Source organism: Musa acuminata, chromosome BXJ2-8, assembly GCF_036884655.1.
Source record: "Musa acuminata AAA Group cultivar baxijiao chromosome BXJ2-8, Cavendish_Baxijiao_AAA, whole genome shotgun sequence".
Classification (NCBI taxonomy): Eukaryota; Viridiplantae; Streptophyta; class Magnoliopsida; order Zingiberales; family Musaceae; genus Musa; species Musa acuminata.
Window position 1 is genome coordinate 5,050,212 of NC_088345.1, and position 27,012 is coordinate 5,077,223.

The following is a 27,012-nucleotide window of genomic DNA, read 5'->3' on the forward strand; positions in this document are numbered from 1 at the left end:
GTACATAAATCATACTGAGATTGTTCATCTCAAATTCCCATGCCGCAAATACGCGCCTCAATCGTCCGTCCAAATTAATTGACATTGGCAATGCGCACGCTGCGAGCGACACGACCAATGTCCCGCATAAGACGACATCACAGCCGTCGGCAGTGGCGAGGCCACCTAATCACCGTCCATTGCCGATCGGAGGGAGGGCTCGGGCCGTTAGGGTTCTTTGGTGAACGCAAATCACCCTAACGGCCCCTTCTCTCTCTCAAACCCTTCGTTGGTTTCATCTCTTAACCCTAACGCTTTTGATTGACCTCCAAACGCCCCCTTCTCTCTCTCTCTCTCAAACCTTCGTAGGTTTCATCTCGTCTCGTCACCTTGTTCCTCAGATCGGAGCCGCGGATCGGTTGAAGACTACCCCTTGTCTCTTTGATCCCGACTTTCTCCAAGTCTTCTGCTTTCTGTTTCCGTGTTCCTTGGTCTTCCTCTGGCATGGAATTGACCGGACCAAGATGGAAGGGAAAGGGGTTTGCGGACACAGCTCTTGCGAATCCCATGTCCGAAATTATCTCTCGATTGCGAACCTCTTTAAGTCCATCGATGCCAAATGCGTTGCTTTCTGGTTGCATTGCTCTTCTCGAAGCCGAACCGGAGGCCGCTGACCTTCTCGAGCGAGCCTCGATCGGCAAAAACATCACCACCTTCGGAGGGGACAAGAAGTGCTTCCAGTTGGGTCCGGAGGAGTCCTTCTACTTGTATCATGGTCTGACGTGCATCAGGATTTCGAGGGAGGACGGAACTGCCATGGCAGAGGCAGAGCTGTGGAATCACTTCTGCTCTCAAAGGAAAGCGTTCCCCGAGCTCTACAAGGCGTACTCACATCTGAGATCGAAGAATTGGGTGGTGCGCTCGGGCACTCATTATGGCGCAGACTTCGTGGCTTACAGGCATCACCCTGCACTCGTTCACGCAGAGTACGCAGTGCTTGTTATACCAGAGAACGATGGCAAGGCTAGCAGTACTCGTTTGAGTGCATGGCCTGACCTTTGCTGCTCTCTACGTTTGAGTGGCTCTGTTGCAAAGACGCTGCTAATTCTCTATGTGAGCAGCTGCAGTAGGGACAGGAGTTCAGTGTGCAGCTCGGAGGAATTTAGTGTCGACGAGCGAATAATCCGAAGATGGATCCCAGAGAGGTCTCGAGAGGGCATATGCTTGGCGGGAGATGATGAAGTTCAATGAAAGGATTCCGACTTTCTGATTATGTAGCTCCATTTGTGTTCTGTTGATGAAAATGATCCAGTGAATGAATACAGGCGAGCGGATAAGATATCTTGAGCTAGAATTTAGTATAGTTGTGGTTCAGACTGGATGAATGATGTTTTAATCTGGTTGGACTGTTTGCATGAGGATCACCATGGTGTCTTTGGTTTTTTGTTTTCTATTTTGATTCTGAGTACATCGGCCAAAGAGATGGATGGGCCACTTTTAATGTATCAAGAAGGTTGCTTTGGAAGTGGTTATTGAATTGCTCGAGTTCTTACAGTCGACGGGTGGCCTCATCGCCACTGGCACTAGCACCTCTAAGTCTCCTGTCAGTGTGTGCTTTGGTTTGACTTGGGGGGAGATGGTGTTTCAGTGAATGATTGAGTTGAGTTAGATTAGTATATGAGGAGTTGGGCTCTCACGAAGCACTTGAAATGCAGCATGATAGTCGATGCAAGGTGCCTGTTTGACGATATGCCTGAAAGGGACATCATGTTGTGGATTACTAATATAGCCAGGCTTGTGGAAGCAATGAATAGCGATTTGATCTGTTCTTTTGATTTGGAGGGGAGGTATCAAATGCCAGTCCATGAATGTTGGCAACCATGGTTCGTAACTACTGGTTTGGGCTACATTTTCGCTGGTAAGCAGTTGAATTCATATGTTCTTAAGTTAGGATTTATGAGAATATCTGTCTCTTGTGCTCTTATTGACATGTAAATGCGTCAAAGGAGCAAAGTAGGTCTTTGATGAGATACATGAGAAGATGGTTGGAGGATGAAAACACCGTTATATTGGCGTATGCTCTTCATGGTCACAACGAGAAAGCTCTGGACATGTACTACGAGATGTGTGGTGTTAACATTCGGATGGACTTATTTTAAGAATTGTGCTAGATTCCGCTTATTGGACATGTGAAGCAAGGTCATGTAAGTACTATCCGCAATGGCTTTGTGTTTGATATGGTGGCAAACATTGCTCTGTTTGACTTATACTGTTAAGTGTGGCACGATGGAAGATGCTAGGAATCATTTTTAAGATGCTAGGAATCATTTTTAAGATGCCTCACAAGAATCTTTAATCTTGGAATTCTCTGATAGGCAGCTATGCCAACCATGGGATGGTAATTGAGTCTGTCAAGACTTTTGAGAGGCTGTTGAAGGGATTGTCCCGGACAGTGTAATGATTCTTGCCATCTTATGTGTGTGTACTTTGGCTTATTACACAAGGGGAGGGAGACTTTGAGGTCATGATTCAAGATCCAAAGAATAGTCACGAGCAACACATCGTCCATGTATGTTCAAGTTGTTTGGTTGAGGACTGTTGGATGAAGATTATGCTTTGATAAAGAATGCTGCTTTTAGCCACACTAGGAACATATGGATGGTTTTGCCGACCGATGGCTTATAGAGATCACAGGAACTTGGAGCTGGGGAAATTTGCAGCAGAACAGCTTTTGGTTTGGGACATGAAGAATTAAGCACTTGCACAGTACCTCTGAAAGATTAAGAGCTTACAGAGTGCTCACTTACACAGTACTTATGAAAGATCAAGTCCTTACAGAGTGCTTCTTCATGTATGCAATAGATCTGAGTTGGTGGATGAGGTTTCCAAGGTTTCAGAATCTAGAAGAACTGAAGAAGGGTAATCGGACTTCTTCCAGCTTGCGGTTGGATTGAGATCGAGAAGTGGCTGCACAATTAAATCTCATCCGCAAAGTCTTGAAATTTATGAGAAACTAGATCCACTGATGGGTGAGATAGTGGAACTCAGTTATGTTACCGAGAAACTGGTGATTGCTTTTACTTCTCTGAAAATTGTCCAAAGCCATAGGAACTGCACTGATTGTCATATTGTGATTAAGCTGCTGACATTTATTATAAAATCGGAAGTTGTCGCAAAGAATGCAAGTTGATTCACTATTTCAGACGTGGAAGTTGTTCATCTGGGATTATTGGTAATTGTACTTTCTCTGTCCCCGAAAACCGGTTTGATGCTAGGAATGTAGACAGTGCTAAAAGTAGGATTGAAGAAGTATCGCATGGATCGATGGTCGTATGTTAGCTTGTATGCCAACCAATTCATGTGCATGTTTGGTTTGGTCTCTTCTCTCCTTAGGACTGAGGTTATTGTTTGTTAGAAGTTCTAGTCTTGAATCATCTGATGAGGGGACATGCAAGTCTTGAGATATGTATATACGTGTATATATATATATATGTGTATATGTGTATACATACATATGTACATATGTATGTATATATGTATATACATTCTTGGCCTCCGGCATTTGGCTCCTCAATAGGTTAGGGAAAGTCTTTCCTCATTGGCAACTTTCAAAAAAACATCGACATTAGGCATCGAATAAAAGGTCATTTGGAAAACTTGTATTTATCTAATGAATTGTTGATTAGTGAATTGTTGCACAAAATAATGGGTCGAAAGTCTCTCTCGTGCATGATGTATTCGACTATGACATAAGTTTGAAGGCTCTCAATGTAATTAAAGAATCTATTTATATTTATACGTGATTGTGTTCACCCAAGACAAACATCTAAAGCATTCAACAAAACCTAGACATCTTTATTTGTCCGTCTAAGATATGAGCAATGACATTGGCTTAGAACATAAGCATTAAAGCATCTTATGCTCCATAAATGGATGACATCTTCTCGTACGTGATGTATTCGTTTCACATATAAGTGGATGTTCAGTGACCAAAGCATTGCAATATGTTTGATCAAAGACAAAGAAAAATATTTGACACATCCGATGTGGCCAATTCTAGTGAGAAATAACTTAGTATGACGCATCCGATGTGGCCAATTCTAGTGAGAAATAACTTAGTATCACTCGCACCTAAAAAATGATATAACTTGGATCCATGTAGCTAATGCATGCCGTTATAACAATAGCAAATGAAACACGACTTAACAATGGAATAGAGAAGCCTTTACCCCCAAAACAAAGGAGCAAATTACAGGATAAGGTTTATAATTTTGGTTTGTATTGATTTACTTAGCAGAGCTCGGTATGATATATACCGAAGCTTATCAACGATACGTTTAAAATGAGTCAAAAAACTCTTCAAAAATATTTTAAAACATAAAAAATTAGAATAAATTTTTTTAAGTTAGAAATAAATATAAATTTAGTATAATTTTTAATAAAAATAATATAAATTAGGAAAAAATAATACCACGTATCTTTTTTAAATTTCAAGGAGTAACTTTGTGGCATGTATCGAATTATCTTTCCGTTAATATTAAATTATCTATTAAAAATTATTTAAAATTATTATATTATTTTTTATACAACTTAAACCTTAAGATTCAAATATATCAAATAATCAATCGATGGATATGCCTAATTCTAGGACAATTTTAGCTTTGATTTAAATTGATCATTTAAAATAGGATAATCTCAGTCCTAATTCAAATTGATCATTCGAAATAAGATAATCTTAGTCCTTGATTTATAAGGGTTGAAATTTGATTGTTATGGACCGACACATTGGTAATGATCGGATTTCAACTTTATCGTTCGGTACAAATCAATAACGATTGAATTTCTATCGTTTGGTATCGTCTCATAGAGAGCGATCTGTATATCATTATCCTTTTAAACCAATACATACGACTCTGTAAACCTTAGATATGATACTATTTTTAAATAATAAATATTTAATAATCAAAGATCAATTAGTTCAAGATTTACCAATAGCATCAATTAGGCATGCAAATAAAGTGCCAATGGACATGCCATATCATCATGACTTATAAAAGAAAATATTTCCTCATATAGCTTTAGTATTTTGATGATCATTACATAAACTAATTTATTACATAAAATATTTTTTTCAAGCATAATTTTATTTTAAATTTATTAAATTTATTTGAACACTCAATTTCTTATGGACCTTATTTTCTCCCAATAAATCAAAATAAACTTGATCGTCGAATAGATTCATCGTTGATACAATATTTTATAAGAATAAACTGAAAAAGATATATATGATACATACATTTTATCCTCTTAAAGAAAATTATTACTTAATAAATTAAAGTTTTTTCTTTTTTTCAGATGCAATGATAATAAAATTACGAACCAACTCGGATCAATTTCGTCAATGATCAAAATTGATCGTAACCATAATTTTTATTCTTTCTGTATTTTCGATTCATCATAATCGTATCATGTTCCTCAATGCTAAATTGGTGCCTAAAATTAAGATTTAAAATCGTCATATTTTTTAGGTTGACAACACTAAAACAGGCAACCCAAAAAACAAATCATCATAACGGTTTGTCATATCGGTGACCGGTATCAACAATCCGTTACGTCTTAATGAACAGAGGTTGTGTCGTACGCGTTATTGTAATGTTGTCTTTTCCGAGAGGGATTGGAATCATTAGATTTAGGATGACATGTCCAAATCACCTGTACGAATGTCGGAAGATCCAGCCGTCAAACTCAGTCCATCCGATGGCTGAGAACGACGATCCGTGTGCTCCCATCTCATTGGTCAGATCCCCTCCTCTCTCGACGTTATAAAAACGAAGCGAAGACCTCTTAACTCTATAACTGCGAGAGAGGCATCGAACGCCGAGGCCGTAGCCGGAGTTCTCCTCGCCGTCCGATTCCCAAACCGGAGTAGCGGTGTCGTCGCCATGGCCGGAAGAGGGAAGGCGATCGGCTCCGCCGCAGCGAAGAAGTCCATGTCGAGGAGCAGCAAGGCGGGGCTTCAGTTCCCTGTCGGTAGGATCGCCCGCTTCCTCAAGGCCGGCAAGTACGCTGAGCGCGTCGGCGCTGGCGCCCCCGTCTACCTCGCAGCCGTCCTCGAGTACCTCGCCGCCGAGGTACGGTCCTTTCCCCTCCTTTCCTCCGCTCTTTTTCTTCCATCCCGATGGCCCTCTCCTTCGATTTGGGGATTTTCTTGATTTGTGAACGAAACCCGCGATTTCTGGCCCTTTAGACTAAATTTAGGTTTCTGCTTCTTCCATCTGTATGAGATTTCGGATTTTGGGATGGTTCGGGTTCTCCTGTTCGCATCAAGAATCGATCTTGGGACGGTTCTTCGGACTCTGATCTAAGTTTTGGATCCGATGAACCTTTATGTGTTGACGTGGATAGGTTTTGGAGCTCGCTGGGAACGCGGCGAGGGACAACAAGAAGACCAGGATCGTCCCCAGGCACATCCAGCTCGCGGTGAGGAACGACGAGGAGCTGTCCAAGCTACTGGGGGAGGTCACCATTGCGAGCGGCGGTGTGATGCCCAACATCCACAACCTCCTCCTCCCCAAGAAGGCCGGCTCTGGCTCCTCCAAGGCTGCACCTGGAGACGATGACAACTGATAGCTCAGACCTTCCCCCTCCCACTCTTTGGAGATTAGCGTGCATAGGTTGTGAACTCTTTTAGATCCCAATGTGTGATTTTTTTGGCCTACCTTTAGATTTGTCTCACTTAAAGTTGCTGAAATCAAGTAATGACAAAGTGGGATTTGAAGTCATTCTCTGTGTGTTCTGCCACTGTTTGCTGCATCTCCTGTGTTCTTGGCTTTGCAATGCAACCAAGCAAGTCAATGTCAGAACTGGTTGTGATGTGTTAGCTAAGCTGTAGTCTCTCAAGGACAGGATTATTTGATGTAAAGATTGATTGTTTGGGGCAATTGGATATTGTTGTGACACCCTAATTTTGGCAGAACTACAGCTCTGACAAAATTGACTTTTGCTAGCTCATTTAGAATATATATATATATATATATATATTAATATTAGAATTGACTTGTATTGGATATGATGAGAGGCATGATAAATTAATTATCTCATTGGATTAGTACTGTGACAGCATGTAACAGCATGCATTATATATGACCTTCAATAAAATAGACTATAATATACCTTTTCTTAGAAATATAGCACCTGGGAAAATAAAGGGGAATCAAAGATTATTATGCATGATCTGTGCAACCAAATGATGTGCATCTACTTGTCCCCTTTTCTCAGATAAATAGATGATAACATTGCTTTTCTCAGAAAGACATTACCTGGGGAATTATTATGCATGATCATTGAATCACAGATGAAAACAGGCACAATTAGTTGCAGACCACCAACTAATAGGGTTATCCTTGCAGGGAAGTCTAAAACCAGAACCACAATTACCTATTTGTCTTCTTCATATGCCCAACATATCTTACAGAAACAGAGTACAAATATTCCCATACCTTTCCTGGTTAGACCAGAATTTTTCATCACAGCTTTGAGTTGTATATATATCCTTCATGTCATGGTGCTTTGATTGCTCCCCACTTATCTAGCCCAGTGCTTGTTGTCCTTTAAACCTTTCTTTGATTCCTGCTCTTCTCCATGATCTCATGAGTTGCTTGGTCTTGTATAATCTAAATAGCATGACTACAGAAGCATATGCCTAGGAATCCCAAGTTGCAGAGTACATGATAAACTTCAGATCCACCCGAATAAAGATGCAACTCAAGAAGACAAACACTCCTTAGAGGAATCTTGAAGCCAGGAATATCCTAGAGACAATTCAAAATTCTGATAGGATATAAGAGGGATCTGGAGAAGCAAAACTTGAAAGGTAAAAATAGCAATATATTAAGCTCAATGCACCAGCAACATTTTAAGCTCATGGTACATCTGTCACATAAATTTTTGTACTATGAATAACAAAGCTTTGATGAGACCCCAGTCAGCATTATGGATAACATAGGTGATTCAGTGTTCCATTCTGTAGGAGAGAAAGATGAAATGATCTCCTATGCTTAGTGTTTTGGCAAATAAAATGAGAGGTTTTACTGCATTCCTACATAATCAAAATGCAGCAATTTAAGGTAGATTTATGTTGAAAATGTTGGAAAATAGACTAAGATGAATGTGATATCATGAAAAATGATGAGATAAAAGTGTGAGGTTAACCTACAGCAGAGAACAAGCAAAAGGTAAGGGGTTCCATAAAAATTAAGCGAGAAGTAATGAGAGGACCTTGAAGGGATCACAATAGTTGAGGACGGCAGAGATGAAGATCGATCACAATCCAATTTGAGCTCCCACGGAAGATAATATGGACTTACCTCAGAGTAATGAACAAGAGGAATTAACAATCTAGATCATGTTCAGAACATTTGTGAAGCCACCAGCTGAACAAGATTGCAACATTGAGTTAGGGTTTATCTATGAAAGGTTGGTTGCAGGCTTGGTCGTTGATTTGTGATACATTTACTTTACAGACATATCATATGGTATTTAGCACTTTTCTGACATTTACTTATCAATGCCAAATGATACTATACCTTCTTGTTTGACCAAACTGTTTAAGGGAAACTAATAGTCAACAATAATGATAAACTAAAGACAGAAAAAAGAGTTATGAATACTATATTTTAAAACTGTACCCTAAATGTAGCAACGGGGTCAAGGGAAACTATGTGTTTGTCAACTCTCTCGACAGATGGTTGAGCAAACTTGAGATAGAAGTCACGTTTTTGCAACATGATGGTAAATTGCCTGTTCAATGTGGAGAAACAAACCATACATGCTACTCAATCAAACAAATGTAGGATGTTTTAATGGGAAGCTTTTCATATTTAATACAAAATGCAGTTTGATATCATACCAAATCTGTGAATAGTCTTGACTTAGTAATCGATTTTGAAGAATTACTTTGTAGCTAAATGCCAAAATACTTACAGAATCAATACTTCAAGCAAACATTGGTTACAAAGTCGTATTAGTTAGATCACATGAGTATTCCATCTCTAATTGTATGCCCTGTTGACACACAGCTATTATCTTCTTAAGATTAAAATCTTGGGAAGTTACTAAGGTTCCTTGTAACTTTATAATAATCAGTGTAGGTAACTGGATTATTGGTACTGTGTGGTTTTCTCATGACCATTACAGTATCAAAACAAAAGTTTTATAATTGTCTATATGTGCAGAAGGCTTTTCCTAATAGATTGTTACATATTGGAAAAATGGCACTAATATTTTGAAGTAGTTTCCTATCAACAGTACAAGTAACTGTTTATTATTACCAACGTAATTCAATTCAAAGCTTTTCCATCAGTATGAGATCAATTGTTACCTCGTCTAACCAAAATTTAGGGTCCCTCTTCATCCGAACTGGAACTATCCACCCGTTGATCCACGATTGCAGGAAATAATAGCTGCCGAGGATCAGGAATAGGAGCTGCCCTTGGACTGCCCTTAACTTTTGGTGTCTTTGAAACTTTATTTGGTGACTCCCTTATTTCTTTGCATGCCTTATCTAACATGCCAAGAAAATCTCGCACAATGACAAATAACCGCAAGCCTTCTTCTTTCCCTGTATTCCCCTGAAAATAATCTGTGGTGTTCTGCACCAAGGATCTTATTCTTCGTTCTTCTTCCAACAAGAAATTTATGGCAACCTCAGCATTCTCCACGAAGCACTGCAGTGAATGGTGAAACCCACTATTCTCTTCCAGACTTTTCATGTCAGTGTTCAGGAACTCCTTATTCTCCATTAGTCTGTGCCCAAAGCTTGCCACTGCACTTGTTATGGCATCAGCATCCAATCCTGCTGCCTTCTTGACATTCTGAAGCTCACTGCTCAGACAAGAAACAACCTTAAGGCCAATGTCATAGTAATCTTCTCCAGATTCTCTAGGAGAATGTTCACCAAAATCATCAGAGTTAAGACTGTAATTTGTGAGGCAGGACATGTTTCCACTTTGTCTTGCCAAACATACAGCACGTACACCTTCAGAGCGAATGATCTCTTGAACAACAAAATGCAACAGAGTGGTCTTCCCATCGGCACCCTTAACATCTGACAACTTTAAGAGCGTGTCAAGCTTGAAAGCTTGAGCACCTCCACGGTAGGTTCCATCATTCATGCGGTTGCCAGTTTTAAGAACAGCTTCTAATAGCTTCAAGAACAAACGATTGCTTCTGAGCTCTGTGCAAGCTACCTATTATAAAAGAATACCTATGGTTTATTTCTACCAGAAAATTATGATATTAGAAACAAAATGATTATTAGTAACTGTAGTCTTCATTATCTATGAAATTGACTAAAGCACAAAGATAACAAGATGCTCATTCATCTAGCAGAGAGTATCAAAGGAAACATACACAATGAATATTAGAGAAGCGAACTCTACTACTCCTCTCTGAGATATTGACACTAACATACATGGCATTATCAAGTAACAACAATTCAACTAAAGTACGTGAACTGATTAATAAGCATGAAATGCACAAGGCTAACTTGTAATTTGATTGTAGCATTGAAGAATGAATTTCATCATAGCTTTGTTGTGCTCATCATATATAAGGTAATCATTGCATAATCTTTAGCTAAACATCTTAACATATTTATAATAAAAGCAGCATTTCTGAATCATCAATTTGTTGTCTCGTTAATAAGTGCCAAATGGAATTTTGCTGCTGGATGATAGGGGCAGATGTTTATGCATAGCTAAGATTATCGACTGCATGGATGTTGGGTTTGTAGATGCACTGCATAACACATGAAAGATTGGCCATAGTAGGCGAAGCCTCCCAATATTACTTTCCATACATCTTGGCTCTATGCAAATTAGTATCTGCACCATTTTTCATGCATACAAATTGACAAACATAACTGTTATCTTGCTACTCAATTGAAGTCATGGATATGAGATACAAAGAAAATGCATATAAAGGTTGCATGTCAATAATAGAAAATGGAACTTTTGATTAGTGCTTTTGGTATGATGACATTTTGATTAAAAGTTGGTATGCACTTGGCTATCTGCAAGTCACTCACATGTGTTCACTACTATATGAAAGACGTTGTTCTTGAATTTCACAAGGAAGATGTTCTGTAATCTTGCATTGTGATTGAGAATTGTTTCTTTCTTTACCTTTTTCTAAAAAATTATATTATCGCAGGTATAAATGCCTAGTAATAGGAAAATTGCTATTTATGTACTTAAGGCTTTAACCCATGTCACTTAATCTGAAACTGCACTCGTTGCAAAATGAATCAGATTAGGTTTGAAGTTCGAATTATTCAAATCTAGACCAGCTGTGGATTCAAATCTGAAGCTGATTTAGAAATGAGTACAAATGGATTGTACTTGTTAACTTATTTATATCGAAGGTTAGCTGAATGATTTAAGGATGTAGTGTAATTTACTTGTTTCCAAATGACAAGATCATAATTAATGAGCCCTCATTTGTCTTTTGCGCAGCCTTTTTCACATGAATCTTGAACTGTTGGACTCCTGGTAAAAAGCTGATCATTTCTTTTACTGAAACAGCCTTATCCTACACATTTAGGGAATAAGTCAGTTAATGATCAAGTTGGTTAACAGTGGTTAACATCATGGGGATGCAACCATTGATACCCATTACTCATGACCATAAAACAATTTTTATTCTCTACAGTTCTCTTGCATAATGAACATGGACATTCTGGGGTTTAACCAAGCAGTCTTAACAGCCTGATAAGTGAATAACATAAGATAATATGATTATTATGAAAAAGATTCTAATTTTTTAGTTCCATGTGCAACAGTAAACTGATCTTTTTCGTGTTAATATGGCACTTACTTTTGTCATACTTATTTGTATATGCTGATAGTTGGATTCATGATTGCACTCAAGCATCTCTTATTAGGTTGATTGAAGTGCATAATAAATATTAATGGTATTTCCAAAATTGAATAGAAAAAACTATTATTTAATCAGGAAGTATCCATGCTAGTCATGTACTTACTTTTGTCATATTATTGGATTCATGATTGCGTTTAAACATCTGTTATTAGATTAATTGAATTGATAAAAGTACCAATGGTATTTACTATTTTTTGAATATATTTAGCAAAAAATATATTACTTATTTTGGAAGTGTTGATATATGTCTTACATGACTTAAGTTAAAACATGACATGCGTAAACACCAAGTAGCATTAATAGTTTGGGTGCCTAATTTGAGGCCAAGCAATCTTTAGGAAGGACAAGCCTCAGCTTAAACCTGCTATCTAGATTATGCTCATGAAATAGGTTCCAAACATGCATCAATAGCATTCAAGTTGTCTGAGATTTTAAGACTTGCCTCCAGAGTTTCAAATGATTCCTTTATGCTTGAGACATCCTCACGTAGCGTAGACATGAATAGCAGAATATCCATCCTTTTGTAGGCAAGAGGAATATGAACTAAGTCCTTCAGGAATTGTTCTGCTGGTCCCAGTAATGACAAATCACCATCATACAGCCGAAGCTTCAACTCTTCATCTGTTGTTGGTTGCATTCTCAACAATGTTTGCAGAAGAGCGGTAGGAAGCTCATTTGCTGTTATGAAGAAGATAAACAGAAAAAGTCTCAGTGCATTAAAATTGATTTATAATGGAGAAGTTTTGTGCAATCAAAGAAAATTGCCAGTGATGGTTGTTAAAGAGCTCTCCAAGGTGCTTGAAAGTTTAACACAAAGCACAAATAAAAAACAGGAAAACCGGAATTTTATGTTTGTGCAGGAAGGAAAACAAAACCTCTAATAATCAATATAATGGATAAGCAGCTCCACTGACTACCGAGTAATAAATACATGAAAATCAAACATAAGAAGGGAAAAAACAAAAGCAGACCCATGGCTGGCAGCTGCTATAATCTACTTTACTCCTATTCTCATCCGATACAGAAAATATGGCATCACATGATCTCCGTTCTGCTAAGTACAAGATAAAAATGTACCTTCCATGAGTGCATCATGGACTTCTTGTTTTTTGACACCCAAAGCCTTTAATGATATTGCCAAATTCTGTGACTTCTTTGGATCAAGAAGCTGAATATACTGAGTAGAAGTTTCACCAGGGGGGGATTCCTTCTTCCCTTTGCCATTGTTCTTACCACCAGAAGAACTGTAGCTAAATAGTGTTTCTATCATATCTTCATCAAACCTGTAATGATGTCATTACATCATCATCAAAGTGTGGTTTTATACTGACAACAACAGTAAGAAGTAATGACTTACTGAAAAGATCCTGATCTAATCTGATGCCAGACATTGGACTGATCCGGGTTTGCAAGAACTTTATCCCAAAAGAATGGCTTCAGCTTTGTCTTAGGAGCAGTGCCATCGCCATCTCCATCGAGGCTTCCTAAATGATTGGGTCCAAGATTTGATGGTTGTGTAGTTCTTGAACTTCCTTGAGATGGATGAGTAGCTTTTGGTGGTGGTGGAGGAGGCCGAGCACCAATCTTTCGGTTTGGTAATGGTGGTCGTGGAGCAGATGGTGGAGGGATAGCAGGTGGAGGAGGGACAGCAGCAGGTGGTGGAGGTGGGACAACAGGAGATTGTGCAGGAAGGTTAATAGTTGAAAGAGTAGACCCCCCAGGAGGATGAGGAAGATGTGCCTTCGGTTCAGAAGCATCTTTGAGACCAAAAGATGGAACAGCTGGAGTACAGTGATATCCTGATAGTATGTTAGATTGTGATGCACCATCTGAGTTTACATCCAAAGAGAAAAATGGCAATTTTTGTTACCTGAAAAATCTCCATGTTTATCCTTATGATTTGAAACCACTGGTCCAAATGATTTTATTGGTGAGCCTAAAATTAAGAAAAGAAGAAAAAAATAAGAAAAGAAGAAAACCATCAAATGAAGCAATCTGTCTAATTAATTATGTTCACAATAAAATAAAACAACCACATACCAGCCAAGTCATGTAAGCCTACATGCAAGAGGGCCCCTTCATCCCTTTCCTTTATGGAGGAGTTATTTTGTCTACAGCATTTCTGATAACAACAGAATACACATGCAAGAAGAAGAGTTGTCCCAGCTGAAGATATCAGCACAGCAATAATAATTAATTTAATCTTGTTTTTTTGCTCCTCCTCGTGTAAAAATGAAGCAACACCTGGATTTGTTTTGGATGGTTCTGATGGAGAAATGTTAGTGGGCAAAACTGATATCTGCTGATTGGGAGGTGGAGAGCTTGCAGGTGCAAGATCATAAGATGGTGATCGAGTTGGAGTGGGTGTTTGCTGTTCAACCCTTGTATTAGGTGACAAAGCTGAAGCAGGAGAAGGTCCTGAAGCTGGAGACATGGCAGGTGCAGTATTTTGAGGCATATCTGCTAAATGTCTTCTTAGAACAGGATGGCAACTATGTATCAATTCCAAACACTCAAAATACATATTTTCCAGTCTATAATATTCACCAGAAATATCAAAGTGGAATCCTTTCCTAACAAGACATTTGATAACTTCATGTTTTATGTCAGGGGGTAGAGATATCATGACTTCAGAAACACACATAGAACCCTGCACAACAGAAAACCAACTTATTGTATGATTATCAACTGCAGGCTGCAATGTAACAACTTACAAAGGCCTTTAGCATTGCACATCTTTAACTCTTTTATATCTAGGCAATGAGAATATACAAAATTCAAGGGTAACAAATATAGAATTAAGAGCCTCAATAATATTAGTCAGAAATCAGATGAACCATGTAAGGATTTCTAGACCATGTAATAACCAATTTCATAAAATACATCACCAAAGTGAGGTTAATCATGCTTAAAGCCTTCATAGGAGAAAGAGTGATTACTTTAGCTGTAAGGAAGAGATACCATGTATAACAAAAGTCATGAAGATTGTAATTAGCTGTTAGGGTACGCCAGCTAGTCCTGCTTCTCTAATTCGAGTAAGAGAGTTGCCTTCCAAAGAGAAAAAGAAAAAAAAGATGATTATTGATGGAAAAATAGAGCATAATGTCCAAAATTTACTGTTGAGAACATTCATGGCCTATTTATAGGCTAACTAGTTTTGTACATATTCTTCTGTGAGGAGTCAAAGAAACAATTAAAAAATTAGCTACTACTGGTTGTCAGTTAAAACGGGAAGTCTGTTTGGCCTACTTCTGCTCAAGGATGACACTCTCCTTCCAAGGATAAACATCATGAGACTATTTCCATACAAGAAAAACGGTCGCAAAGCTTGAGAGGTCCAGCTTGTTGTGGTTACTGCCGTTGGACCTTGTGCAGCGGAAATTGGCCCATACGGCCTTCATTGGTGTCAATCTAGGCATACTGTCAAGGAAACCTAGGAACACAAGAAGCAGAATATAAATCAAGAAGGAGAAAAAAATGGTTGAAAGGTAAAATGCTGGAAATTTGGCAGTGGCTGATCGTTCACTGGTGGCCTACTAGACAATATAACTACAAGTATAACAAAGAAGTTATCTTTTTCAACAATACAGACTTGGCTTGGCAGACTATAGAAGACGATCAGACAAATTAATCTAGCTATGAGCATCTCACTATCTTTTTGCACCTTTGTTATTGAAAGAAGAGAACAAGAAAATTGGAGCCTCAATGGTCAAAGTTCATTTGAGGATGATCTTTAGGATTGCCAAAGAATTTTCAACCTCTTCCTAGGTCAATGGATCACCCATGGGAGCAGTGCAATTTTTTTTAAAATTTTTTTTGCCTGTCTTACAATGAAGTCAAACTCACTTGTTATAGGATCAAGCAAGAAGACTGTTTCCATAAAAAGAACCCTAGTTACATAGGTCACAGACGAGCACACGAACTGTGATGCCAAGGCTTAATTACTTAGATGATAAAGGTCAATAATCAGTTTGCAATTGGGTAAGGAGGAAAGACGAATGAGCTCCACTGGATTCATTACTAAAGCAGATAATCTTGAACAAAAAACAAGGAAGCACTGATGACTAACGAAGAAACCTCATGGACTTTGGTCTTAGTTGTGCCTTTTTATGTGTTGCATTAGAGCAGAACAGGATCGCAGTCATCGATCATCAAACCAGCTCCTTCCTCCCCAGCGCCAAGAAATATATATCACATGCATGGAACTTAGATGCATGTGTCTCATCAATCATATTGTATTAACAGCTGATGAACTATCTTTTCAACAAATTAATTCATTCTGATTCATTAACCAGATTGGTCCTTCTCTGTGGTACATCACCACAACTAGGTTTGCACTATCAATATCGACCATAACTTGCAGGACAAATTAGCACTTGCGAAACTACGAACAATTAGTTTCAATTAACTAAAAGTTCACTACAAGAATTACAAAGGTAGTCACTATCAAAAAGATGAATGATGTACAGAAGCGAGAGAGATCACACACAAGAATTTAAAGAACAAGAATGCCATACCGTGTCTTCGTGCAGCATAGGACCCATCAACTTAGAATCTCCCCATCCCAACAGCAATCTCTTTATCCCCAGCCTCCCTACCGATCCTTTCATCACCAGAACACACAACAAACTAAAAGAAGCAATGAAAACCCCGATAATTTTCGCATCCATCGTTTCTTGGATCAATATTCCACCCGCGGTCGATCCTTTTCATCGCATCGGCAGCTCAACCTCCGCATCAAATCAGCTCCCAACACAACACAAGCAATATCCCCATCAGAAACCACATTCAATCTTTGTCAATCGCCAAACTTGAGGCAAGAAACAGAGGAATTATTCTCGGGGTCACCGAAAGAACTCCGAAAAAAAAAACGAAAAAAAAGGAATTCAAGATTTTATTGTGCTTCCGACCTCGGATCGGTGCAACCAAGCAGAAGGGTAAGAATGCTGGCCGCGTGATCGCGGGGTGGAAACATAGGGTTTGCTCGTTGGAGAGGCGACGAGGACGAGCAGAGGCCGAGGAAGGCACGATTAGGGGATTTGTTTATATATTAGTTTAAATCTCCGATGCCGGCATTGGAAAGAGGGAACGAACGACGATACAACAAACAGACGTGCGGAAGTGATCGAATACGATCGGCTGCAAGTTTGTTAGAGAACATGCTCCTTCCAGTAGCCTTGTTTGACGAAGATTTTGCACACTGTGGAATCGGGTGATATAGCTGCCGCGTCGCGGATCGTATTGCAAACTCTTGTTTGCAATGTGGGTTGCGTGAGAGAGAGGTTGTTCTAATAAGGTACTTAATCGGGGAAATCGGATTTGGCCTTGTTTTATCATGAATAATTAATTATATGTAACACCGCAAGACATACCCTTCCTCTCACAGCAGTTTAGTTTATGGTTCCCAATGTCTTATTTTGGGGCAAACCTCAAATCTTACTGTTAAGATGTTATAGCTAATCTACCATCGGCGCTTGTCACCGTAAAAGAATACGAGAACAGTGTGACTTATTTGATCTTTTTGTTTATAGTTTCATTCTTGTTGCATTTGATTTGTTTGCACTTATTTGGTGGATCACTTGATGGTTATGTAACTTTAAAAGACGTAAAAGACAATAGCAACCAGACGATCTCAGCATTAAGCACAACCAAGTAAAGTCTAATTTGTAAAACAGAGAATTAACCGTGTGGCACAACATACATATCTCTCATGAAGAAGTCTCGCTTCCAGGCAAGATACTAAAAGACAAGTCCATGGGTACACTAGAAGTTTATGGGCATCATGTTCTTCAAGTTCTCATCAGTCTCCAATGGCAGCACTTGTGCAACCTAACCCGCCTCCCATTTAAGAGAATTATTGCACACCAGGGAAAACCAAGTAATTTAAATTTGCAAAAAAAAAATCTGCTTTAATGATTCGCAGCCTCTCATGAATGAGGAAGCTTTGATGGAGCTCAAGCTCTGTTAAAAACCAGATGATGGTTCTGATGTTTGGGGAGGTGGTGTCTGTGGTTGTGTCGGGCCTGACGTGGGTAGTCTTGGTCTGGCGTACTCGGCAAAAATAACCCATCCATCGAGAAACTGCAGCCAAATATAACAATGAGAAGATGATCAAGCAGGAAGGGTTGATACGTGGTCAATAAATGATATTGGAATTGCCAAATATAAGTGACCTTAAAGTCATGAATATTTAGTTGCAGCAAGGTGAACCAATGAGGATAGATAACAACTCATGTTGCATTGACTCAATTATTAGGATCCATTATGGTTGGGTCTCTGTATGTGATGCATAATGTTTGCAACTGACTCTTAAAAATAATATTATGTACATCAATTCTGCTAATAAACTAAGCAAATTCTGCATGTTGCATAATAAAGGGTTAACATAGGTTGAACGCAAGAACCAACATGCCAACTCACCTTGCCGTCCATGCCTTTTATGCCTTCTGCTGCTTCTTCTAATGTTGCATACCTCACAAACCCAAACCCTTTGGAAAACCCAGAAATGCGGTCAGTCACAACCCTAGCTGCAGAAAGTGAAGATAAACTGTTGAATTAGCATCTTATAGATATGATCTCATAAAATTTACTTTCAAAAAGAAAAACATACCATAGACTATTTGCCCAAACTTTGAAAAAGCTTCTCTGAGTCCTTCCGACGTTGTTCGCTTGCTAAGTCCTGCAAATCACTCCTTTGCAAACAGTCAGAGTATAAAAGTTGCAGAGCAAGACACCATCAGACATAAGAACAACAGCACAGAAACAAGGAAACGCACTAAAAGCCAACAAGCCAGCTAAAAACAAGCTGCACAAACAAATTGCAAAGAAACAAGATAAAGGAATACAAAGTTATGTGGACGCTTAACATCTGTCAAGCAGAAAAATTTATGAAGGTCCCAAGTGAAATATGATGCAACTACATATCATTCAATTTCTTCAATGGTTTAAATCTGCTTACATCATTTGTTAATCAAAATACATCAAACCACCCTATGCCCAAAACCTCCTTCCACACGATGAATGGTAAGTTTCCTAGAACAAGCAATTTAAGTACATTGTATCTCCCTATGTTCAAACTTCCAATTTCTACTTCTAGACAAAGCTGAACCTTGCTTTTGGATGTTGTGATTCAATAACATAATGAATATATACATTTTCATCAGAACGTCCCTCTGTGTTGAAGTTTCATCATACACATCATAGATTGACATGACAACTAACATTTCTCATGCTGATACAACCATAAAACCTGGATCAAGTATCAACATGACCAATGATTTAAAAAGGGGCCCAAGCACTCGCCTATGCACTCTAGCGAGGCAAGGTCTGAGTGCCTCAGACAGAAGCTAGGTGACGCGCTTTAGTGAAGTGCTGCTTGGGCACTCGCCCAAGCGTCGAGGCGCTTAGGGTGAGTGCCCGATTGAATGTAAGCAATCAAACTAGATGGCCAACTCTGGTTCGATCGAACCAACTAAACATTATAGTAAAACCATGTCCCTCCCCTCGACCCTCGCACGAGACCCCCGAATCCTAATTCACCACCCCGAGTCACCTCTGGTCCCACTGAAGGTAGTCGTCGCCATCGTTGCTGCTGCTGTCCGCAGATGCATCTACTATCACTATCCTTGTCCAAAGGTTCCTCCATCATCGTCGCCCTCTCCTTCGCCACGTTCCACTCGATGACTCCTTCCCCACATTCCACTATCGTTGACTCCTTTTCTCACCCTATTTAGCACTACTATTATGGTTACATCTCAGGTGTTAAAGAATTGCAAACATATACAAGACTATTGACGAAGGTAAAAATGAGTGCAAAAATCTCAAGTTTATCTCCTGCCATTGGTGAAGAGGAAACCTATTTTGATGTAGATGAATAAGAGAAAGAGAAATATGATGATAGAATGACGATGTTAATTATGATGATGATTGAATTTGATGTAAAGTTTTATTGTTTTGAGTCTTTTGACATTTTTGTAATTAGAAAATGGATAATGTGACTTGGTACTTTAGATCTTTTCAATTTAATTTCGTATTTTTATTTATTTTATCATATTTATTCATTATATTATAATTTTTATATTTTAATATTTTAAACCATCTTGCTTTGCTCGGGTGGGTGCCTAAGCGAGAGCCTAGTGCCTTGATCGTTTTGGGATCTTGACGTATTTTGGTACCTAGTGCTTTTAAAAACACTAAACATTACTAAGCTGGACGGTAGGTGAGCATCTGAATCACCCTCCCCCTCCTAATTTTATGCCACTAACATATCTTTTGTGTAAAGAATATGCTATATAACTGGTTAGAGGTCAGTCAATGAGTAATATTTTCACACGATCTTACATGAAATACATTGAATGGATATCGAAACCAATATTTCACCAGAATCCATCATTCACAATGCATCAATCAGATAATAATGACACATTGAATTGATCATCCCTAATTGCTTTCTTAAATCCAACAATGTTTATATCATGTAACATAAACATGTATACAACATTCTAGACTAAAGTAATTCTTTACAATTGTGAACTCAAAGGAATGATGCACTTGAATTGCCAATTTCATATATCTACGTGTTCCAACATAAAGGCTTCAAAGTTTTTCCTCAAGTCTTGTTTTCTTTGTTTCTACAAGAATATTTCACACAATCTTTAGAAACCACTAGCTTTTGAAACAAAACACATTTTTTAACAAAAATTAGTTTGAATAAAGTATATTCATGGCCATCAAATTCTCCAACCAATAGTGTCCGCTAACAAAGACAATCCCTAGTCATCATATTTAAGGCACTTGCTATCCTCTAGTTGTAGTGTATTCAGCAAGTACCCTGAATTAACAATGTCGGCTATGTCAACATTGACACTAGGCTGCTCACTAACTATTCATATAGTCAATTGTTATCTTTTACACATGGTAGAACTGCCTAATGATAAGTATCACTAGTTAACTGTTAACTAGTTCCCGTGACACCTTAAAGAAGTACCCGACTTTATTACATTATCATGTAACTTAGCTAACTATGGGCAGAACTGGCAGAGCACATCATGCCTCAAGCTGGGCGTTGCCATATTACCCCTTGCCACATACAGAAACTCGAACATGTTTCTGCTCCAGTGATTTGAAGAAGATAATTTCTCTACAAAGTAGATTACTAAAATTGTTTTTGTCTAACCATCCTTTTATTTGGCTTCCAACACATAAGGTGCTTCTACAGAAATGTTTAAAGAGGAGCTTCTTCAATATCTGTTCTAATGAAAGAAATGTATTTAACTCTTGCAAATAAAATAAAAAAACTTGAAACAATTGCATCAATTTTCTTAAAGCAATATTAGGTTTTCTCGGTCCTAAAACATTTCATTTCCTCAAACCAATGAAGCTTGTGGACGACAACCAACAATCAAAATCAATCCTCTCATGTTACCTTTGTTACAGCTCAAACCTAGATTCAACGAACTGTCATAAATGCGAGTCTTTCATAGATCAGTTTCGTATACACAAGCCGCAAAAGTAGGGAAAAGAGTCTTTGACTAGTTTCTGGAAGAAGGGCAAAGATAAACCACTCAACCACACAACAACCAAGAAACTTAAGCACTCATAATCGAGTTACTATGATCAACAACAAGAAGAGTTAAAGCCCCCATATTATCCCGGAACATCGAATCGTAAAACAGAAAGAACCCTAGTTGCATAGAAGACGGAGAAGAGAAGACATAAAAGAAGAGGAGAGGAAAGGATAAACCAGGGTCTCGCCTGAGATAAAGAGGTTAGTGGAAGGCTCCGCCGGCGGAGCAGCGGCAGCTGGAGTCGGGGGCGTGAAGGCGGAGATGGAGAAGAGGCGCCGGAATCCCGATCGCATCGCCGCCATCGATCCACTGTCGCTCCCGGTCCGATGAGTGGCCCGACTCAGATGATCCCACCTCGCCCTTTATAGCAAGGGCAGCGAAAGCGTCGACCGCCTCTTTTACCCACGTCAATTTACTAAATCGCCCCCATCAAAACTCCGGTCGACGGGGCGATTTACTAAATTGCCCCGTCTATGTTATTCATAATATATACATATGTATATGTATATATACATATGTATATATATACAAAAAAATACTGCTTTTGACGGAATAGATGTGGTTTTATATGCAAATTAATTATGAATGAATATATTAGCAGTTGAGTTTATAGGCACTTTTTGGGTACATCCAAACACACACAGTAGAAGGATTCTTTAGTGGTAGCATCTCAATCTATCTATGCTCCCTTGAGCAGGACAACTAAGATTGCTGCAATTGCCAGAGCCATGAAGGATGCACCCGTAGCAAAGTTGACTGATGGCCTATCGTCTTCATGGCTAGTCTTTGTGTTGGTTGAACTGGAAGCTCCTGCTGAAATCCTCAAAAGTTCTTGAAGGAAGCTGGATATATTTATTGATCACTGTTTCCACCACTTTATGCTTAACATCATGCACAAAGTCCGCGATTACCGATCTTCCTGTTGCTTCAGCTGTCGAAGAAACTAAAGATACATCACAAGTTCATTTCAAGTTGATATGTTAATAGAAGTGAATGCACACTCACTTGACATGTAAGTTCTGTAGAATTCCATGACTTTCTCATTCTTCATTATGGCATCCCAAACATTCTTGTTGGAAGCAAGCTAAGCAACTACACCCTGCACAAAGAACCATATAAATGAATTGCAAGTCACAGAAAATTCATGGATGTTTAATTCAAACAATTAAACAGAACTTAAAATGTCGGAGAAAAGAAATATGGAATTGGTGATATCACAAAGCACATTCAGATCCTTTGAATGTTCTCTACACAGAAATTCCATCTGAGCGGATAGTAAATCTTATTTAATTTATCATAAATTCCACCATTGGTAATGTTTCAACAGTATGACAACATAAAAATCTACAAACAAAATCCATAAGCAAGTTACAATTCTGCTAATGATAAAAGGTTGAATCCTCGGGCTCATTGTTACAATCCCAGCTGGATGACTTCTTAAAGTTAAATGACTTCTATGTTATTAGTCTGTCTTGCACATTGTGATTGACTAGGTTTCTGAATATTTCACTTGAGATTTGAAAACCTCGACTTGGTGGCAAGAAATAGATACTGGTGTCCACTTTTGTGCCAAATAACAATAAATTAAGTTAAACATTATGCCACAATTAGCAAGGAAATTGTGGACTTGCATCAGTTTGATGCAACAGATGTTCTCTTTAATTGAGCATTTGGAAGATTTTATAGAATTACACTACAAGCTTGATCGCTTCTTTGTCTATAGAATAACTTCTTCAAGGAAGAACTAGTGCCTGCATACCGAAAGAAGACACTTGCAGTCACCCAAAACAAAAAAACATTTACGTTAAGTAATTCATGGTTGATACTAAACATATAAACGTCTAACTAATAGATACATAATCCTAAATAATACATCATGAGTTCAAGTGCAGAATTGAAACTCTGTGAAATGTGTTCTTGATTATCTTAAAAAAGCAAAGCACAATTCTGTGCCATTATAAGACTTCAGACTATGCTCAATTTACTTCTTGGACAAAATGTATACACAAAATTTAGGTGGAAAGGCAACTGGTCCAAAATTTAAAGTGAAAAATCATCATTAACCCTTACAAACCAACAGAAGCAAATATAGAGTGCACTATTAAATGTTAGTTCAAAGCATTATAAACCAATGATTTCTAACTAAGTCTGCATTAAACTCCTTGACACGCCCTTACAAATTAACAGAACTAAGACTGCATTAAAGTAAGACTGCATTTAACTAAGTCTGCATCAGATTAAGTCTGGACTAAACTGCATTAATTAATTAACAGAAGTAAAATAAAAGAGTGTATCCAAAAAATAGGTTGACATGCCTTCTTTGAATGTATCAAATATAAAATATTGCCTTTTTCACAAGCTCGAGCATATTAATTCATAGATAACACATCTCAAAGTTTGAATGACTGTCCATGGAAGACCGATGAATGCTATAGTTGACAAGGTGAATCAGCCAGAATAAGTGGTGTGAGAAGAAAAGAGACAAAGGAGACAATAAAAAGAGATTGACTGCTCTTGATTTAACTAGTGATATTGCCTAAAAAATTCAATTGTTATAAAAAAACAGTGAAGCTGATCCAAACAGTTACGACATTGTGGAATGTTGTTCAATATCATCGATTACCATTTACAATCTCTTAAAATCTTTCAATACATGTTATGTAGTACTCAAAATATTTCAGTCATATTAACACAGCTACCCTATCATTCAGTGTAAAACACTAACTTTATATCCTATGCAATAAATTAACAGATAATCACAAAAATGCTCAAGGAAAACAAAATCCATCACCAAGTTCATGCAGAAGTGCATCATAAATTCCTAATATTGTTGCATTCTTTTGAACCTGAACTTCCGGACTTCCTTGCAGCAGTGAAAATGCTTGAACAACATGTCCCTGCATTGATGGAATAATCCCTGAGGCTTCATGGTGGGCAGACATATGAGGAACTTCCGTAGCAGGGAAATTGGTGCTTGGAGAGAAATACACTCTGCAATAAAATCAAACAATTAGTAGACTATCCTTACCAGAGAGGACCCTAAAATAGTTGTCACATCCCTTTCATACATCAACGCTTATCTCCAATTTACTGGTCATTCTTGCACTAACCAATACATTTAAACGTGCAATCATTTAGGGAAATTTCATGCCCTGTATGCTGTTGTCGCAAGAGATTAACCATATGAATTATCACATATTGCATGATTGAGCCACTGATATCAATCAAATTAGATGCAAACCCTAAAGGAAATTTCCGCGGCTAAAACGTCGAAATTGAAGCGAAGCAGTGTCAATTGTGTTAAAAGGAGAATCTTTTATCAGGTTTATTTGAAAGAGGGACGGGGGACGAAGGTTACTTCTCGAGGGCATCTTTCAGATTGGAAGTGGCCTCCAGCGTCGGGATGGGCCCGAACACGAGCCTTGGGGCCGGATGCAGCGAATCGGGGGCGAACCCCTGCTCCTCCTCCTCCCACCCACGCCGTGGAGATAGTAGCCGCCTCGTGGAGGCACTTATCGGATGAGGTGATGGACATCGACGGCCCTCCTTCGGCTGCCGGCGGCACGGGGGAGGCGGTCAAAGAGGCCGGCTTGGGAGCCCTCCCGGCAGGCATCGCTGCACGGCCGGCGAGCGGCCCGACCGATCGGTAGCCGCCGAGGGACGCGGCCTTCGCGGCGGTCCTCATGGATCCTCCACCAATCTCCTTGAGACGCGCGCTCCCTCTCTCTCTCTGTCTCTCCCCCTTTATACTCGGGGAAAAGGTAGAGCACCCCTTGGAGCACGACAAAAGACGCGACCAAGCATGCGACGAGCGACGCGCTATCGAGGAAGTGAGAGTTCACGGCAGCGCGCCTTTCGGCGGACGCCGCGGCAGCCTGTCGTGAGCTGGGCTGTTGGGTGAGTCGGGGAATACCGAAGCATCTCCGGGTGGCTTCGTTCAGGGTTCGCCAACGACACGACAGCGGAAGCCCGTGGGACAACGTTTGGCGTCCCATCGACGTGCCTGTGAGAAGACAAAGTAGGTCATCAGTTACCGGCAATAGTAAACCGAATCGAAGAACAAGAATCTCCGGCGATTTAGGATGTTGAAACAGGGCAAGGAATCTTGCAATCTGGATCCCGCGATCCATCGGGCACGCCGTGGAACATCAAGATTCGACGACAGCTTCTGCAACATGTCTGCTGCATGATTCAAGATGCCATCAATCATCCATGGAAGAGAGAGAACAAAGTATTAGCTGCACGAAGGAGCTGACAACGCAGGAAGCTTCCATGTCTAAGATTGATAGATCGATGCACGATCATCGTCGAACAGAACATTGTTCACACAGAATAAATGCATGGAAGAGTCGCAAATCTACGTTGGTGAGGAGACACTGAAGGTTTCTCCTTTTCGACAAACCGAAAGGTCCGAGCCGTCTGATCAAGAACTATTTTATTACCGGGGACCACGTGTCGGCGTCTGATAGCCTCACGTGAGACCTTCCAAGGTAGATCCAATGACTTATGTCCACCGACCACAGTGTTGCTGACCGCTCGATTAAGAAACGCGTCATCGTGATGCGTGCGCCTTTTCTTCGCTTCCCGAAGCAGTCGGTCTAATAACTAACTAAAATGGCGCACCCACCACCGCGGCGCCACCCAGTGCTCCTCTGTCATCAGCCATCCCCAGTTCCTTTCACATCCGGAGGATCCAGTTGTGCTTCCTCTGTCGCTTGTGGAGGCGGCCGTGTCTTTCTCTCTTGTCCACTGACCACCCTTCTCCAGACACTAAAATATGGAGCCAACCTGCTCAAGAGACCACCGTGGCGGAACCATCATGGATGATGCCACTGCCTGCCCTCGTTAAGAAAGGCCTCTACGAACCATTTCAGGACCTCTGTCCTTATATAAAGGCCTTGAAGCACTAAGCTCTCTCCCGCAAGATCTCCAGACCCGAAGCTCCTTGTTTCGGTACCGACGCATACTGCTCCAAGCCAATGGCTCGCTTGCTTCTCTTGGGCTTGCTAGTTCTGGATCTCGCGGCAACGCTAGCGGTGGCGCGGCCGACGCCGGCGGAGTCCAGAGTCACCGCACTGGATCTCGGCGGGCCTCACTCGGCCATTGCGCCATCCCAGAGCGCGAGCCCAGGCGTCGGGGAGTCGGGCGTCGCCGGCGCACCGGAGGGAGCGGCGCGCATCGGGAAGCGCCACCGACCCTTCGACAAGTCGATCGCCGGGGCGGAGGTGATACTCGGAGGGCTCGCCACCGCCATCTTCGCGGCAATCTTCGCCTACATTCGGGTCACCAGGAAGAGAAGCTCCGAGAACAAGGTGTGAGCTTGCAGTGGCTTTTACCTCCTTGTGAAGTGGGGGGGGTGTCCGAAACAGAGGCATTAACACTCATGCAATGTTTCGATATGTATAGAAAGTGACAGACGAAATGATCTATAGAAACAATGAAACTATTTTTCATCCCTCGCATCGACAAAAACATGATAGAGTGATACTATTTCTGTGTGGAGTCCGCAGCGGCAAAATAAGGAGTTGTG

The 27,012-nt window shown here is 39.8% G+C and overlaps 4 protein-coding genes and 1 long non-coding RNA gene across 10 annotated transcripts; 2 read left to right on the top strand and 3 right to left on the bottom strand.

Annotated features, from left to right (window-relative positions):
* Positions 1-248: 248 nt before the first annotated feature.
* Positions 249-3,535, top strand: LOC103993602 (probable tRNA-splicing endonuclease subunit Sen2). The gene is made up of 2 exons (XM_009413729.3): positions 249-1,897; positions 1,986-3,535. The coding sequence occupies exon 1, from the start codon at positions 484-486 to the stop codon at positions 1,228-1,230; it is 747 nt and encodes a 248-aa protein (XP_009412004.2). The 5' UTR covers positions 249-483; the 3' UTR covers positions 1,231-1,897; positions 1,986-3,535.
* Positions 3,536-5,825: 2,290 nt separating this feature from the next.
* Positions 5,826-6,761, top strand: LOC135618843 (probable histone H2A.2). The gene is made up of 2 exons (XM_065120158.1): positions 5,826-6,110; positions 6,385-6,761. Exons 1-2 carry the CDS (start codon positions 5,922-5,924, stop codon positions 6,604-6,606), a joined length of 411 nt encoding a protein of 136 aa, XP_064976230.1. The 5' UTR covers positions 5,826-5,921; the 3' UTR covers positions 6,607-6,761.
* Positions 6,762-7,402: 641 nt separating this feature from the next.
* Positions 7,403-16,965, bottom strand: LOC135618840 (formin-like protein 3). 5 transcript variants are annotated; one of them, XR_010489185.1, is made up of 9 exons: positions 16,434-16,943; positions 13,957-14,566; positions 13,787-13,852; positions 13,274-13,715; positions 12,994-13,199; positions 12,359-12,594; positions 9,359-10,226; positions 8,257-8,411; positions 7,403-7,790 (listed from the first exon to the last, which is right to left on the bottom strand). XR_010489185.1 is itself a non-coding variant. In XM_065120155.1 (9 exons), exons 2-8 carry the CDS (start codon positions 16,584-16,586, stop codon positions 9,375-9,377), a joined length of 2,565 nt encoding a protein of 854 aa, XP_064976227.1. In that variant the 5' UTR covers positions 16,587-16,726; positions 16,827-16,965; the 3' UTR covers positions 7,403-7,790; positions 9,359-9,374. The 5 variants fall into 5 exon arrangements, 4 of the variants coding, with proteins under 4 accessions (XP_064976227.1, XP_064976228.1, XP_064976226.1 ...); XM_065120155.1 differs by lacking the exon at positions 8,257-8,411 and having other exon boundaries at positions 16,434-16,726; positions 16,827-16,965; XM_065120156.1 differs by lacking the exon at positions 8,257-8,411 and having other exon boundaries at positions 16,434-16,662; positions 16,827-16,928.
* A 589-nt stretch (positions 16,966-17,554) lies between these two features.
* Positions 17,555-21,869, bottom strand: LOC135618844 (organelle RRM domain-containing protein 2, mitochondrial-like). The gene is made up of 4 exons (XM_065120159.1): positions 21,670-21,869; positions 18,527-18,595; positions 18,337-18,443; positions 17,555-17,997 (listed from the first exon to the last, which is right to left on the bottom strand). The coding sequence occupies exons 1-4, from the start codon at positions 21,782-21,784 to the stop codon at positions 17,881-17,883; spliced, it is 408 nt and encodes a 135-aa protein (XP_064976231.1). The 5' UTR covers positions 21,785-21,869; the 3' UTR covers positions 17,555-17,880.
* A 155-nt stretch (positions 21,870-22,024) lies between these two features.
* On the bottom strand, positions 22,025-26,933 carry LOC135618846 (uncharacterized). Of its 2 annotated transcripts, none has more exons than XR_010489186.1 (3): positions 24,841-26,933; positions 22,488-24,473; positions 22,025-22,413 (listed from the first exon to the last, which is right to left on the bottom strand). It is a non-coding gene; the product is annotated as an uncharacterized LOC135618846 (long non-coding RNA). The 2 variants fall into 2 exon arrangements; XR_010489187.1 differs by having other exon boundaries at positions 22,488-22,581; positions 24,329-26,933.
* Positions 26,934-27,012: the final 79 nt, after the last annotated feature.

Excerpts from the sequence above, each read along its gene's own strand:
- LOC103993602 (XM_009413729.3), top strand. The coding sequence starts at position 484 with ATGGAATTGACCGGACCAAGATGGAAGGGAAAGGGGTTTGCGGACACA.
- LOC135618843 (XM_065120158.1), top strand. The coding sequence starts at position 5,922 with ATGGCCGGAAGAGGGAAGGCGATCGGCTCCGCCGCAGCGAAGAAGTCC. Across the intron at positions 6,111-6,384 it reads TCGAGTACCTCGCCGCCGAG|GTTTTGGAGCTCGCTGGGAA; the intron begins GTACGGTCCTTT and ends TGACGTGGATAG.
- LOC135618840 (XM_065120155.1), bottom strand. The coding sequence starts at position 16,586 with ATGGATGCGAAAATTATCGGGGTTTTCATTGCTTCTTTTAGTTTGTTG. Across the intron at positions 13,200-13,273 it reads ATTAGATCAGGATCTTTTCA|GTTTGATGAAGATATGATAG; the intron begins GTAAGTCATTAC and ends ACATCATTACAG. Across the intron at positions 12,595-12,993 it reads CCATGATGCACTCATGGAAG|CAAATGAGCTTCCTACCGCT; the intron begins GTACATTTTTAT and ends TCTTCATAACAG.
- LOC135618844 (XM_065120159.1), bottom strand. The coding sequence starts at position 21,784 with ATGGCGGCGATGCGATCGGGATTCCGGCGCCTCTTCTCCATCTCCGCC. Across the intron at positions 18,596-21,669 it reads CACTAACCTCTTTATCTCAG|GACTTAGCAAGCGAACAACG; the intron begins GCGAGACCCTGG and ends AGTGATTTGCAG. Across the intron at positions 18,444-18,526 it reads GTTTGGGCAAATAGTCTATG|CTAGGGTTGTGACTGACCGC; the intron begins GTATGTTTTTCT and ends CACTTTCTGCAG.